Below are 14,532 nucleotides of genomic sequence, written 5' to 3'. Positions count from 1 at the left end.
GCACAGAGCTAAGGGGCAACAGAGAAGGCCGGCAGAATCGGGCAGAGGGGTGAGGGTCCCTCCAGGGGAAGACAGGGTGGTACACACACAGTCACATGCACACACCCGTGTGCACAGAGGACCAGAAAGGCCTGGATCGGCTGCAAACCAGGTGGGGGTGGGGGCAGGGGCTTGGGGCAGCAGCAGTGGGGATGCCGCACAGGCTGTGGACCAGGGGGCCATGGGGCATGGTCAAGGCACACTCAGGAAGCTTTCCCAGGAGAACCCAGGGCTGCAGGGGCCCGGCAAGGCAGAGGCCGGGAGAGGAGGGCCAGTAGGAGGTGGGTGAGAGGTGCTGACCGCCGCTCCCAGTAAAGAGCACAGGGGCAGGACACACCTGGGGCAGCTCTGACCAGAAGGGTGGGGCCAACACCTCCCAGCCCCATCCTTTCCATGGCAGTCCCTGAGCTCCGTGAGGACCAAGGACACAGTCCAGGGCAGGCTCTGCCCTCCCAACGTCCTCAGGCTGACACCCAGACCAGAGGAGGAACCACAGGCTGCAGGTAGAGTCTAGAGCCCTTCAAAATGCCTCCAAGTCCCCAAACAAGCCAGGGAGGTGGAAACGGGACACAGATCCGAGGCCCAGAGGTAAAGGCAGGGACCCTCGCCCCCTGCCACCACCATCTTTCCTTCCCCAGGGCTCTGCTGCTGCCTCTGGCCTGGCCCTGGAGCTGCCAGGGGAGCCTGCCAGGCTGTCATGTCACATCAGTCCCTCCTCTGCTCAAAGCCTTCCAGTGATCGCACCTTGTTCACGGGACAAGAGACCCATAGTGCACCCCCCGCAACAGGCCCTCCCGAAACCCTCACAGCAGGGAGCATCTCCAGTCTGGGACAAACGCCCCAAACCCACCCCTAGGCTCTTCTGGCAGCCACCTCCCCCATCTCACTCTGCAGGGAGGCCTAGATCCAGGCCCAGTACTGCCAAGGGCACCCCCTTAGCATTAGCAACTCACCCCACCACCACTGCACCTCACCAGCTACCTCCCTGGGCCTCTCACTTGCAAGGTGGGGCCAGCCCAGTCCCCTCTAGGCAGGGGGAAAGAAAGGTAGAGAGCTGGCCTCAGGTCCCCCTGGGGCAGGCGGGAGAGGAGAAACACGCCTGGCAGGGGCGACTGGTGCAGCTGACAGCCCTGGGTTCAGATCTCAGTACCGCCACTGTGTCACTGTGTGACCTTGAGCCAGGGCAACTCTGAGCCCCTGCTCTCATCTGTGAAGTGAGGTGCCTGCTGTTGCTCTCAACATAGGGTGGCTTGGAGGATCAGAGGAGATACCCAGAAGGAAGCTAAAAACATACAGTGAGGAAATGGCAGAGACCTCAGTGTGCCAGTGCAAGTAGGAAGGACTGAAAGCTGCAAACTCGCCTCAGTTTCCCCATCTGCCAACCGGCGATCGTCCTTCGCATGCCACCAATTTCCAGGGCTGGTCATGAGAATCAAGTGAGCCCGCGTGAAGCACAGAGAAGCACGCACGGAATGTGTCAGCAGCGTGGGAAGACGAGGGACATGTTCGCACCGTCACACCCCGCCAACCAGAGGCAGCGGAGCGTGCGGCAGCCTCGCCCATCCAGAACCAGCCGAGAACCAGAGAGAAAGTGATGGGAATGCAGAGGTCACCTGCAGGTGACTGTCCCTAAAAGGGGCCTTGCTTCTCTTCTCCAACTGACTTCACTTTCTTCAGGTTTCAGTTTAGAGGGACGGAGTCAGCTATGGAGCAGGGAGCGGGGCAGGGAGGTAGGGAGGCACCATGGCGACAGAATCTGGCCCTGTCCCCACATAGGATAGGATAACGGGAGGAAGGAAAAATGACGCTCTGACATCCTGCTCCAGAAACAGGATAGCTCACCAACGTCTTAAAAAGGCTTCCATTCGGCCGGGCGCGGTGGCTCAAGCCTGTAATCCCAGCACTTTGGGAGGCCGAGACGGGCGGATCACGAGGTCAGGAGATCGAGACCATCCTGGCTAACACGGTGAAACCCCGTCTCTACTAAAAAAAAAAAAAATACAAAAAACTAGCCGGGCAAGGTGGCGGGCGCCTGTAGTCCCAGCTACTCGGAGGCTGAGGCAGGAGAATGGCATAAACCCGGGAGGCGAAGCTTGCCGTGAGCTGAGAACCGGCCACTGTACTCCAGCCCGGGTGACAGAGCGAGACTCCGTCTCAAAAAAAAAAAAAAAAAAAAGGCTTCCATGCACAACGCTTCGTATCAGAAACTGGTTATGGCGTTCTTCATCAAACTCAGCTCTCAGAAACCCTCAAACTCCAAAGTCCAGGGACCCCAGCCCTCCTCTGCGGCGGGCAGATGCAGCCACAACCCCACCTGACCCCAGCTCGCCGGCACAGGTGCTGCCCCTCACCTCTTTCTTCTTCCGCTTCCCTTTACACTTGTTTTCCTTGAGCTTCTTGGGTTTCTTCTTCTTAGGAAGGCTCACGGGCTCCACAGGGAAAAAGTCATCGAAGCCTTCAAGACCACCATCTTCTTCTTCTGGAAAAATCAGAAGGTGGCAGCGGTTACTCCTGAGCTTCCTCCAGGATAGCCCTGAAGACACAGCGCCAGCCCTGGGGATGCTGGGACCCCAGACACCCAACTGTGCCAGGTCACAGCCACCCTGCTCTCCCCAGACCCAATGAAGTGGGAGAACACAGGACAGGAGCCCCAGCTCTAGGGACTGTGTGACATCACCTCACTTCCTGGCCTTTCCTTCCCTCCTCTGTAATGGGACAAGAACCACCTGGCCCTGACAGGACAGCGTTCAGAAAACTGAACCTCCACGAACAACAAATAGAACTGCCTTGCCGTCACTGCCCGGGAAACAGAGCATCTCTACCAGGAAGGAGTCAGGGCCGACAGAGCAGAGCACAGACCTCAGTGAGGCCCATCTCTCCCCTCCACAGAGAGGACCACAGTGTGGCCAGGAGGTGGCTTGAGAACGCTGGACCTGCCAGGCATGGTGGCTCACGCCTGTAATCCCAACACTTTGGGAGGCTGAGGCGAGCAGATAACCTGAGGCCAGGAGTCTGAGACCAGCCTGGCCAACATGATGAAACCCCGTCTCCACTAAAAATACAAAACTCAACTGGGCGTGGTGGCAGGCGCCTGTAATTCCAACTACTTGAGGCTGGAGAATCACTCAAACCCGGGAGGTGGAGGTTGCAGTGAGCTGGGATCGCACCACTGCCCTCCAGCCTGGGCAACAGAGTGAGACTCCATCTTAAAAAAAATAAATACATAAAGAGAGAGAGAGAGAGAATTGTGGACCACAGGGACACTCAGGTCCCATACCTGAGGTCCCTGGGGATTTGCAGGACAAACTCAGCAAGGAAGATGCCAGGATACCCCATGGGTTTGACAGCATGCTGCCTTAATGGAGAATCCAAGACCATATTGTATCTCCTCCTGGATCCCGCACCTGTGCACACACAGGCACACAGGTCCACACTCCCCCACCTCCAACACACTCACAATGGGAAACCAAGTGCATTACAGCTGGGCACTAGAAAGCTGTGCCAGTCTACAGAGAGACGGTGTGCCCAGCACACCTGAGTGTTCAGGAGCTGCCCTCACCTGCACTGACTCGAAAGGCCGAGGGGGCCCAGGCCGGGCAGGCTCCGGAGGGGAATATCTGTGAAGACACTGGCCACAGTTCCAGGTCTGCCTCCCTCAACCTCCAACCCAGAGCAAGGGCTGACACGTGTCCTGGGGGGTGTGACATGAGACCCCTGCTGTGGCAGCAGTGGCCTGGGGTGTGACCCTCATCTGGGAAATCAGGAGAGAGAAAGGGTAGCCAAGCCTGGAGTTCCCGTGCACCAGACATGAGCCGTGGAGGGGCAGTGGGGAGAGTCCTCTTGGCAGGCAGAGCAGCAAGAATCAAACCATCCAAAGTAGAGACACTTCTGCCTGTGGGGGCAAAGGAGGCTTCCAGAAGGGAAGAACCTCCAAGAGTCCTCTAGAAGCACCCATGAGAGAGCCGGCCCTTCATGCCAGCCTGCGGTCCCAGTGCCCCATCCAGCTTGCCCTACCCGCTCTCCACCATCACCTGTGCACTCAGGAGCACTCAGGGGAAGCCGAGGAGCAAAGAGAAGCCCCTCAGCCTCAGACCCTCTGCCACGGACACCCCAGACCCGACCCTCTGTGACAGTGGAGACACAACAGGGAGTGTCACTCAGAGTCTGAGGGTTGCTTCGAGTGGGACCCCAAGGAGGACGAGAGGTCCTGGGGCCACCAGGAGGCTTTCACCCAGAAAGCGGGCAGAGTGTCCCTACTGGATCAAGTTTAAAGACAGAGGCCCCTTCCCCCAAGGAAGTTTTTTTTATCATAACCACTTACAGCTGGCAGTGGTGGAGCCAGGTTTGAACCCAGGCAGTCTGGTGACCTTAGGGCCAAAAAAAGGGCCTCGAGGCGTCCCCCAGCGTGGCCCACACGCTCAGACACACTCGCCACATGCAGACACACAGACATGCATGTGCACCCAGGACACACCCAACACTCACCTGTCACCCTCCACATAGGCCCCCACCGCCTGGCCTGGGACCCCTGGAGAGTCCTAAGCAGAGAAAGGGGGACAGGAGGCCTCCTACCCTGGGTCTCTGGGGCTCCCGTTGTCCACACCATGGGTGCAGCTTTAGCCCCACTGTCCCCACTCCTCTGGGGCACTGGTGGCTCTGGTGGCTGAGCGGACGCCCCTCCCACCCCTGCATCCCACAGGGCCAGTTTGCACCAGGGGAAGGTGGGGGCTGCACCACTGTCTTGGTGCCTCTCTCCACCAGGGCCTTCCCTCAAGGGTGGCCAGGTGCTTGGGGCTCCCACATAGGGAGGGCACCCTGTGGAGGGCTAGCGCACACAGGAGAGCCAACAGCAAGGGCTGCCCCGGGTGGGTTTATGTGGGTCAGGCCCCACACAGCCAGGGGCAGGGGCTGGGCTGCTCCAGCTGACCCCGTCCCATTCCTCTGATCACTGGTGTGGGAAGGTGGGGATTTTTCAAACCATCTGAAAACGTGCACAGGGACCCCCCCAGACTTGTCCTGCAGAGCAGGTGTTGGTGGGGCAGTGGCAGGGCTGGCAGGAAGCTGTCTGTGGTGGGGCAGCTGATGGGATGCCAGTCCACAACTGCCCACTCTGCCACCCGGCCTCCGCCTCCCCCACCACCGCAGGAGACCGCCTGGGCAGAGCCACCCCCACACCCTGGCAGTGCCCAACACTGCTTATGTAATGGGCTCCGGCTGATGCAATCTCGAGGGGGGGCCTCTCCCTCCTGCTTCCTTCCAGCTGTCCCCTTCCAGCAGGGTGCTCCCAGACTTAGGAAACCCAGCCCAGCACATGGTCACTGACTGGTCGCCTGAGCAACAGAACGGACGAGGGCATGCACAGGTGGCTGCCGGAAATTCTGGAAGGAAGTCTGGGATCTGCCCATGGGTAAGGGGAGGACAAAGGAGGACCCCTGCTCTGGCCCTACCCCATGCTCAGAACAGGTCTTTGAGGACAAGGCCCCAGACCTCTGCCCATGGACAGACCCCCACTCTGTTCCCAGAAGACCTCACAGCCCAGGGCCTCTGCCTGGTGAAACTCACCTCTGAGAAGGCTCTGGACTGGCACTCAGGAACGGGAACTCAGCCCTGCCTACCCCTGTCTCTGATGGGCCCTTCCTCTCCCCAAATGGCTTCAGGTGGGTGGCCCTGAGGTCACCGCACGCCTGATTCTCTGTGACACTGCCCCCACCACCACCCCACACACTCCAGTCTTCAGCCAAGCCTCAGCCCCTTCCCGCCCTTGGATACTCTCTGCTCCTGCAGCAGGCCCTGAGCTTTCCAAAACCAGACCTGGGGGTCACCATCCAAGCAACTCCATGGTCAGCCTTTCCCCAAGCCCCAGCCTGTGCCCTTGAGCCCACCAGTTCCTCCTCCCTATGGCTCCATCTGGTGGGGACAGAGCAGAGGCCCAGATGGTTCCAAGACACAGAGCATGCAGCCAGTGATAAGGCAGGACCCCACCCATGCCAGGTGAGCAGCTCCGGGGAGGAGCAACCTCACCTCAGAACTCCTGGTCCTGCCAGCTCCTGGCCCCTCGTGGCTGCCTCACCGCCCTCCCGGCCCACGTGGCATTGCCCTCGTGCACCAGCCCTACCCCTCCAGGGCCTGAGGCCCCACAGATCCAAGCCTGCTCTAATTAAGACCCACTACCCTGTGATCACCCACCTCCTGGAGGTGGAGGTGGGGTGGGGCTGAAGTCAACCAGAGGAAGGAGAGGCACCTTCTGCTGCTTCCTCCAGAGCTCCCCCAGCCCCTGTGTAGCTCCCAGTACGCGCCAGCTCAGCCCTGCAGGATCCCCAGGCTAGCCTAGGCTGAGCCACTGCAGACTACGGCCAGGCCGAGGGTAGTGCATTGCAATAGCGGCAGTCGCTGATACCTGCATACCATCTGCCAGGCTCGTGCCAGGCCCAAAGTACCTAGGACTGATTAATCTGTATCAGTTCAACACAGCAACTCAGAAAGGGGTACTATTCTTTCTGGTTTGCAGCTTTTATTTATTTATTTATTTATTTATTTATTTATCTATTTATTTATTTTAAAGACAGAGTCGCTGGCTGGAGTGCAGTGTTATGATCACGGCTCACTGCAGCCTCGACCTCCTGGGCTCGAGCGACCCTCCCACCTCAGCCTCCTGAGCAGCTGGGACAACAAGCACAACCACCACGCCTGGCTCAGAGATGGGTTCTATTCTCATCCCCATCTGCAGATTAGGAAACTGAGGCTCAGAGGACCTCATTATTTACCCACATCTCAGTCCTACAGCTGGCAGTGGTGGAGCCAGGTTTGAACCCAGGCAGTGGGCACCCACCCCGTCGCGAAATCTCTCCCCCAGCACCCTCCCAGATCTAGCATTGAAACAGCCCACACTGTGTAAACCTGCTCGGTGTATGCCCTGGGGACACTGAGGTGACTCAGGCTGGTCTGTGGTCTGGAAGGTCACAGGTCCCTCAAGGGGGTCAAAGCTGGTTCACCACACTAGTCCCCCTGCACACAGCCCCACGGCTCTGCCAGGCCCAGGCTCCAGCCCCCGACTCCTCTGGGGAGGGGCAGCAGCGGAGCAAGGACGCAGTGGCCAGGGCACCTGGCAAACACAAGGTGATCAAAACAAGGGGAAGGCGCGTGACTGTGGAGCAAGTTAGGTCATCTGATTCTGGGTGGTCGAAGGATTTGCAGGGGGCCAAGCCAGGAGCTGGGATGAGAACACCATCACCAGGTTGCAAAGGCCGGCAAACCTGCCAAGGACAGGGACCCCACTCAACGTCCACCACTCTCTCCAGGACCTGGGGAGAGGGGCTCCTGCTGTTCCCCACCCGGACTCTCCAACCAGCACCAAGCAGAGAATAAGGCCACCAGGGGGTCAGGAGAGGGAGTAACAGGGGTAGCAGAGGCTTCATGCTACCCTTCCTGGGGGTGACCTCAGCAAGTCCCCTCCCCACTGAGCCTCTCTCTTCATCTGTGAAATGGCCCTAATGTGGCAGCCTTTCCCCCAGGGCGATGGGGAAACTGTGAATGCAAAGCGCCCACACGAAGCCTGCAGGTGCTCGGCAATGGCAGGCAGAGCCCAGCGAGACCCAGGAGGGTCAGGGCGGCAGTGGTGAAGGGCAGAAGGCAGTGGTCTCTAGTTTGGGCACTGCTGGGCTGGGGGTTCTCAGGGCCACCCTAGACGCTGGCCAAGAAAGAGTGCTCAGGCTAAGGCTGCCGTCAGTCCTTGAACCTCCCCCAATGAGACAGGCCCTATGCTGGCAAAGAGGGGCAGTACACCCGCCCAAGAGAGGATTCATAATTTATTTATGACATTTAACAAAACCCAGACATCACCTCATTGGTGTCACATCAAAAGAAAGCATCAGTCCTGAGTGGGGAGTGGTGGGAAGAGACAGAGATAGATGAGGCATTTACCCCAAGTGACTGGGGCCTGGGGGGAGTCAGTATGGGGGTGCAGGGAAGGCAGGGAGAGGCTCCAGGGTATGGGTGGGGAGGAGGAGGACAGACAGGTGAGAAGGGGAAGAGAGGGGGAGTCAACCTGGAGGGACAGGGAGGGACAAAAGAGAGAGAAACGGCCAGACAGAAAGAGAAAGGCATGGGCATGACCTCAGGGGAGATGAAAACTGACAGATATGGGGACAGAGGAAGAGAGAGAGACAGGGAAAGAGACTGAAATGATGACAGAACCATAGAGATAAGCAAAAGCCCCAGAAAGTTAGACAACACACATTGTGTTCAGTACCCAGCTCAGAGAAGATATTCCAGAAGTCTCTGATAGGTGGATGGATAATTATATAGTAAATGGATGGATGGTGGATAGATGGTGAATACATTGATGGATGATGAATTGATGGATAGATGGTGGGTGGGTGGGTGGGTGGATGGATGGATGGATGGTGGATAGATGGTGGATGGATGAATGGATGAATGGATGGATGGATGGATGGCAGATGGAAGGATAGTGGATGGGTGGATGGATGAATGGATGGCGGATAGACGGTGAATAGATGGATGGATGATGAATTTATGGATAGATGGTGGGTGGGTGGGTGGATGGATGGATGGTGGATGGGTGGATGGATGGGTGGCAGATGGATGGATGGTGGATGGGTGGATGGAGGAATGGATGATAGACGGATGGTGAATAGACTGATGGATGATGAATTGATGGACAGATGGTGGGTGGATGGATGGATGGTGGATGGAAGATGGAGGATGAATGGAAGGATGAATGGATGGTGGATGGATGAGTGGTGGATGAATGATGGATGGATGGATGAATGAAAGATGAATGCATAGATGGTAGGTGGGTGGGTGGATGGATGGATGGTGGATGAAGGATGGATAGATGGATGGTGGGCGGATGGTGGGTGGATGAATGAATGAGGGGATGGTGGATGGATGCAAGGTTGGATGGTGGATGGATGAATGGATGGATAATGGATGGATGGATGGATGGATGGATGGATGGATGGTGGATGGATGGTGCGTGGATGGTGGGTGGATGAATGGGTGGTGGATGACCGGATGAGTGGATGGTGGGTGGATTAATGGAAGGATGGTGGATTCATGAATGGATGGATGGTGGGTGGATGGATGGATGAATGGTGGATGGATGTATGCACGGATGGATGGTGGATGGATGAATGAATGGATAATGGGTGGATTAATGGATGGTGGATGAATGGATGAGTGGATGGTGGATGGATGCATGGATGGATGGTGGGTGGATGGATGGATGAATGGTGGGTACATGAATGGATGGATGGTGGGTGGTGGGTGAATGGATAGAAGCATGAATGGTGGGTGGGCAGATGGATGGATGGTGGATGGGCAGATGGATAGATGGTGGATGAGTGAATGAATGGTGGATGGATGGATGCATGGATGGATGGTGGATGGAAGATGAACGAATGGTGGATGGATGGATTGGTGGATGGATGAATGAATGGTGGGAAGCATGGACAGATAGTGCATGGGTGAATAGTGGATAGGAAGAACAAGAACAAATGGATGGATGGACAGATAGATGAACGGATGGATGGATATACATATGGATAGATAGGTGGATGGTGAATGGTTACTTCACCATCATGGTTGGTTTTGTGGGTAGATGGGTAGATGTGGGAGAGCAGGAAGATACATGGATGCATGGACGGATGGATGGATGGATGGATGGATGGTAGGAAGCATGGACAGATGGTACATGGATGAATAGCGAGTAGGAAGAACAGATGGAGATATGTATGGATGGATATGGTATGGATATAGATTGATAGGTGGATGGTGAATGGTTACTAGGTTGGTTTTGTAGGTGGATGGGTAGATGTGGGTGGGTAGGTAGATAGATTGATGGATGGACGGATGATGGGTGAGCGACTGAATGAACTGATAAAATCATAGATGGATCTTACTACCTGATCAACTTGGAATGATAATGAATAACCCACTGGCCAAGTCACTGGGCAAAGTGTGCTGGTCATTTTGCCTCCCTTCTCCCAGAAAAGAATGTTAAACACAATCAGGCTCTCTGGGACTCCCCTCGCCAAAAACACCAATGCTTCCACAGGGGTAGGGGTGCAGGCTAAAAAGTCATGGTCTTTTGGGAATCATGACTGTCACTCTCTCCGGGCCCCTGGACCTGAGGAAGCAAGCCTGAGAAACTAACACAGCTAGGGCCAACTGTCACTGGGGCCAGAGTGGTAACGGTGCCTAGTCCAGACACTGCCCAGTCTAGGCTCCCTAGCTTTGTCTGCGATTGAAGAAAAGCTGGGCCAATGAGGCAGGGAACTTGCCAGCCCAGCAGTGGCCCTAAGAGGGCTGAGAGCCACATTTTCTGAACCCCTCTCCTGCTTCCTGCCAGCCCTACCTCGGGCTTCACGGCCCTCCTCCCACCCAGGCTCCCACTCCCCTGGGCTTACTGGCTAACGGTGCAAGTATCAGAAGCATTTCCTTGGAGAAGGCAGGACAGCTGCCCTCTTTGGCTGGTGCTAATTACACCAGCCACAGTTTATTGAGTACCTATTATGTGTTGGGCACTGTGGCCTAATGTTCCACATGCACTGTCTCACTGTTCCTCATAATAACCCTCTATGAGGTAGCCAGTGCTATGTCCCCATTCTACAAGTGGGCACACCAAGGAGAGGGCTGCCTGGCACTCAGCTAATGCTCAGAGCTGGAATCCAAGGCCTCATCCCACCAGTTCTTGACCCCTGGCTTCGACCAGCCACCCCAACTCCCAGGAGAATCTGGCAGCTGCTGGTCCCCAAACCAGAAGAGGCATCCACCCTGCCTTCCTCCTGGAAACTGGCTCAGACACCTGCCTCAATGCCAGAGCTGGCCAGGGCAAACCTCCCCCTCCCCACCACCACTGCATGGGAAACACTAATTCACTGCTGAGAGTGAGCAACTCCCAGGGAGAGGTGGGAGATGAGGAGAGTCAAAGAAAAAAGATAGGACAAGTCATGAGTTCAATAGCTGTAGATTGAAAAATCATCATGACAGCTTCCAAAACACCAGTTCTTCCAGCCACAAACCTCCGTGTTTTGGAACCAGCTGGCTCTGGTCTGTGGGGGTCACCACCGCTGAGCTTGGACTCAGGGTGAGTGGGGGGCCAGCAGTGCAACTTGACAGGAGGCCTGGCTAGGGCTGTCTTCACAGCTAGAAGCTGGGGTGACCTAGGGAGTCCCAGCCCTCAAGATACTGAAACCACAACCATCTCTCAGGAACTCATGGTTTCAGGTGCTGGGCACGGCAGGTTATCGAGAGAGTTACACTTAAAGGGGATACCCACAGATCCAGGAGGAAACTGATGATGACGTTTTGAGTATGTGGGGTGTGGTGACACAAGCATGTAATCCCAGCTACTAGGGAGGCTGAGGCAGGAGGATTGCTTGAGCACAGGAGTTGGAATCCAGCCTGGGCAACACAGCAAGACCCCAGCTCTTCCAAAGAAAGCACGACAATGTGTCTCAGAGTGACTGGAAGGCCCTGTCTTAGCAAGGGTGTCTCTCTCCATCATAACACTCAAGCTGGGACCTAAATGCCTAGGCGGCAGCGGTGAGCAGATGAAAAAGCAGGTCAGACAGAGGTCACAGCCAGGGCCCCATGGCAGGATGGAGCATGGAGGGTTCCAGAAGCAGCACGGAGGCCAGTGTGGCTGCTGTGAACAAAGGGGCACAGGAGTGGACCAGGACAAGGGTTTCAGAGGCGACTGGAGCCATGTGGGTCAGGGTCTGACTTGGGTTCATGAGGTGACCCCAGCTGCTGTGCAGAGGGTAGTCATAAGGACTGGGTAGAAGGCCCTGGAGGGACTGGCAGGAGGGGACAGAGGCTTGGACATGGAGACAAGCCAGGAGCCTGGGAAGGCTCTGGAGGTGGAGCAGCTGGCCTTGCTGATGGATGGGGGCAAAATCCCCAGGCCAGAGGTGCCAGAGCAGGGCGTTTCTTCTGCAGCGCTCTGGGGGTACTCCTGGACACTCTGGGGCCAACCCAATGAAATGGAGCATGGGTGGTGGGCAGGATGACCGGAACCCCGCCTCTCTGGCCCAAGCAGTGAGTCAGGTGCCTACTAGACTGGGGGCACCTTCCCTGGCCTCTTCCCCTCCCCAACCTCTATGTCCCCACATAGTCAGAGAAAGCAGGAGTATAAGATGGGAAAGACAGCCAGGGGACTCCACCGTGGGGTCAGTACAGCCCAGAAATGCCACTGATGCCACAAAAGGGCCGCACCCCAAACACCACAACAAACAACTTACTGAGGAAACAGTAAACTGGCTTACTGGGGAGCCAGCCTCCTTGGAAAATGGCCACTGATTTTTGTGCCTGTGCTGGGCCTCAGAGTTCCCCTCCAGAGAACGGGTCTAATTCCAAGGACCCAGGATATGACAGTTAACTATTGTCCAGGCAACCCCACCCCAAGTGAGGACTCCCTTATTCCCCGTCCCCAGCACGCTTGCTGCCAACTTGGCCTAATAGGCGAGGTGAGTGCCAGGCTCCTGTAGGAGCCCAGTCACAGCATTAAAGCCACCAACTAACCAAGCAAGCAAACAGAAGGGGACAGGGGGTGTGGCCACCTGGTGGGAATACCCTCCCCAGAAGACGCTGGCTGCTTCCTCCAAGAGGAGCTGGAGGTGTCCATGTGTGGAATCTTCTCACCCCTGGAAGTCAGAGGGGACCAGAAGCACGTTCCTGGGCCCGGGAGGGCCTCCAGCCTCCCACAAGTCTCTCTGAAGTCCAGAGAGGCCACAGACTTGGTGCAGGGAAGCCGAGAAGTAAGAGTCTCCCAGAAAGGAGGGTGGGTGGCTGACAGGGTGGGGCCCTACCCAGCTCTGCCAGGAGGGAAAACGTCCCAAACAAATGGCGAGCAGTTAACTAAAGAACTGTCCTGCAAGGCAACCCCTGGCGCACAGTCCTGTGTATACTAAATTCTGAGAGAGATAAAAGGAGAGAGATGGTAAGGGCAGGGGCGGTGGCCCTGGGACATCAGGCCCGTAGCCAAGGCAGGGTGGGTTAGGAACGGCCACCACCCTTGGGCGATGGTGGGGCTGGAGACAGCGGCGGGCGCTAGGTCGCTCCAGAAGGACACCGGGGGCCCGGGTAAAGTGCTTGGGAGCAGCGATCACAGCGCACAGAGGACCATGGCAGGATGGAGCAGGGGTCCGAGCCCGTGCGCCCCAGAGCGGAGCCCTCCTAGGCCCGGAAGGAAGCCTCCCCATCCTGGGCGCTCGATGCGTCCCCAAGCACCGCCAGTCCTCGCCCCGCTCTGGGCCCCACCCAGCCCGCCTCGCGGCCGAGATGGGCCAGGGGCCGGGTCCCGCCTGCCCGCGGCGAGGCCAGAGGCGCACGGTGGCGGGATGTGAGCGCGGGGTGCGCAGCTCCAGGAGCTAGCGCGATTCCCGCCGCCTTCAAGGGCACGCGGGCTGACCCCGGCAGCGCCGCGCCCCCTCCCCGCCGGGGCCCCCAGCGCAGGCCCCCGCCCGGGTTCCTCTTGCCCGCCTGGCCCGCGTCGCCGCCCGGGGGATCCGGATCGCACCCCGCCCTTAGCCGCCCTCACGCCGCGCCCGGGCGCTCACCCAGCCCGCGCCCTTGGCCGCGCGGCGCCAAGAGGGCGGGAGAGCAGCCCCGCAGCCCAGGCGCCCCTCCTGCACGGCGCCAGCCCGGCCGCACCACCCCCGCCGCCCGTGCTTCGGCCCTGGCGCCCCCGCCGCTCTGGCCCCGGGCGCACCCGCGCCCCGCTCACCTGACATCTCGTCCTCGTTCTCCATCTCCTCGGCGAACAGCCGCGGCAGCTCCTCCTCGGTGCCCAGTGGGCCCCGCATGCCCGGCGCGGGGAGGAGGGGAGGTGGGCGCCCCCCCTCCCGCCGGGCGCGGTGCCAGCCTTAACCCGTGCGCTGCCGGACGGGCGCGTGCGGCGGGCTAGGCGGCCTCGGCGAGAAGATGGCGGCCGCCTGCCCCCCCACCCCCCCAAACCTCCACCCCCCCGTCTCGACCCCCCTTTCTCTCGGCCGCCTTAGCCTGCTCCCCGCAAAGCCCGGGGCTCCGCCCACCGCACCCCGCAGCCCAAGTCCCGCAGCCCGCCGAGGGTGGCGGCGGCAGCGCCGGAGGCACGGCGGCACGGCGGAGGGGCGGCACACATGCCCGGATTGTGACGTCCAGTCTGGTTGCTGTGGCAACCCCATCCCATCGTTCCGGCAGCGCTACTAGTTAACAGCAGCGAACAAGTTGGGGGACTAGTCCTGAGCCGCCGGGTGAGGGTGGGGACTGGGGAGCGCCCCGGCAGGGGGAGCCGTCGAGGCGTCCGCACGCCTGGGGACCCGACGGACTAGCGGGCAGCCGGGGTTTGGCGAGCCCGGGCGCAGGGGGAGGCGAGGCGCACCCCGGGCAGGATCAGCCGCCGCCGCTTGCCTGCTAAGGCACTGGCGGGGTCTTCAGGGCAGCGCGCGGCCCGCTGCCCCACTCGATTCACAGGCGCCGGGAACCGCCCCG

At 58.7% G+C, this 14,532-nt stretch overlaps 1 protein-coding gene across 1 annotated transcript in view; it reads right to left on the bottom strand.

Annotated features, from left to right (window-relative positions):
* The window catches only part of CHD5 (chromodomain helicase DNA binding protein 5), an 82,233-nt gene extending 68,214 nt beyond the window's left edge, over nt 1–14,019 (bottom strand). The window contains 2 exon segments of the mRNA XM_033228610.1: nt 2,391–2,518; nt 13,787–14,019. Coding sequence (XP_033084501.1) covers nt 2,391–2,518; nt 13,787–13,865 — 207 coding nt within the window. The 5' untranslated portion in view covers nt 13,866–14,019.
* Nucleotides 14,020–14,532: the final 513 nt, after the last annotated feature.

Source organism: Trachypithecus francoisi, unplaced genomic scaffold (genome assembly GCF_009764315.1).
Source record: "Trachypithecus francoisi isolate TF-2019V2 unplaced genomic scaffold, Tfra_2.0 Lachesis_group12, whole genome shotgun sequence".
In the NCBI taxonomy this organism is placed as follows: Eukaryota; Metazoa; Chordata; class Mammalia; order Primates; family Cercopithecidae; genus Trachypithecus; species Trachypithecus francoisi.
This window is presented reverse-complemented; position numbering and strand designations above follow the sequence as displayed.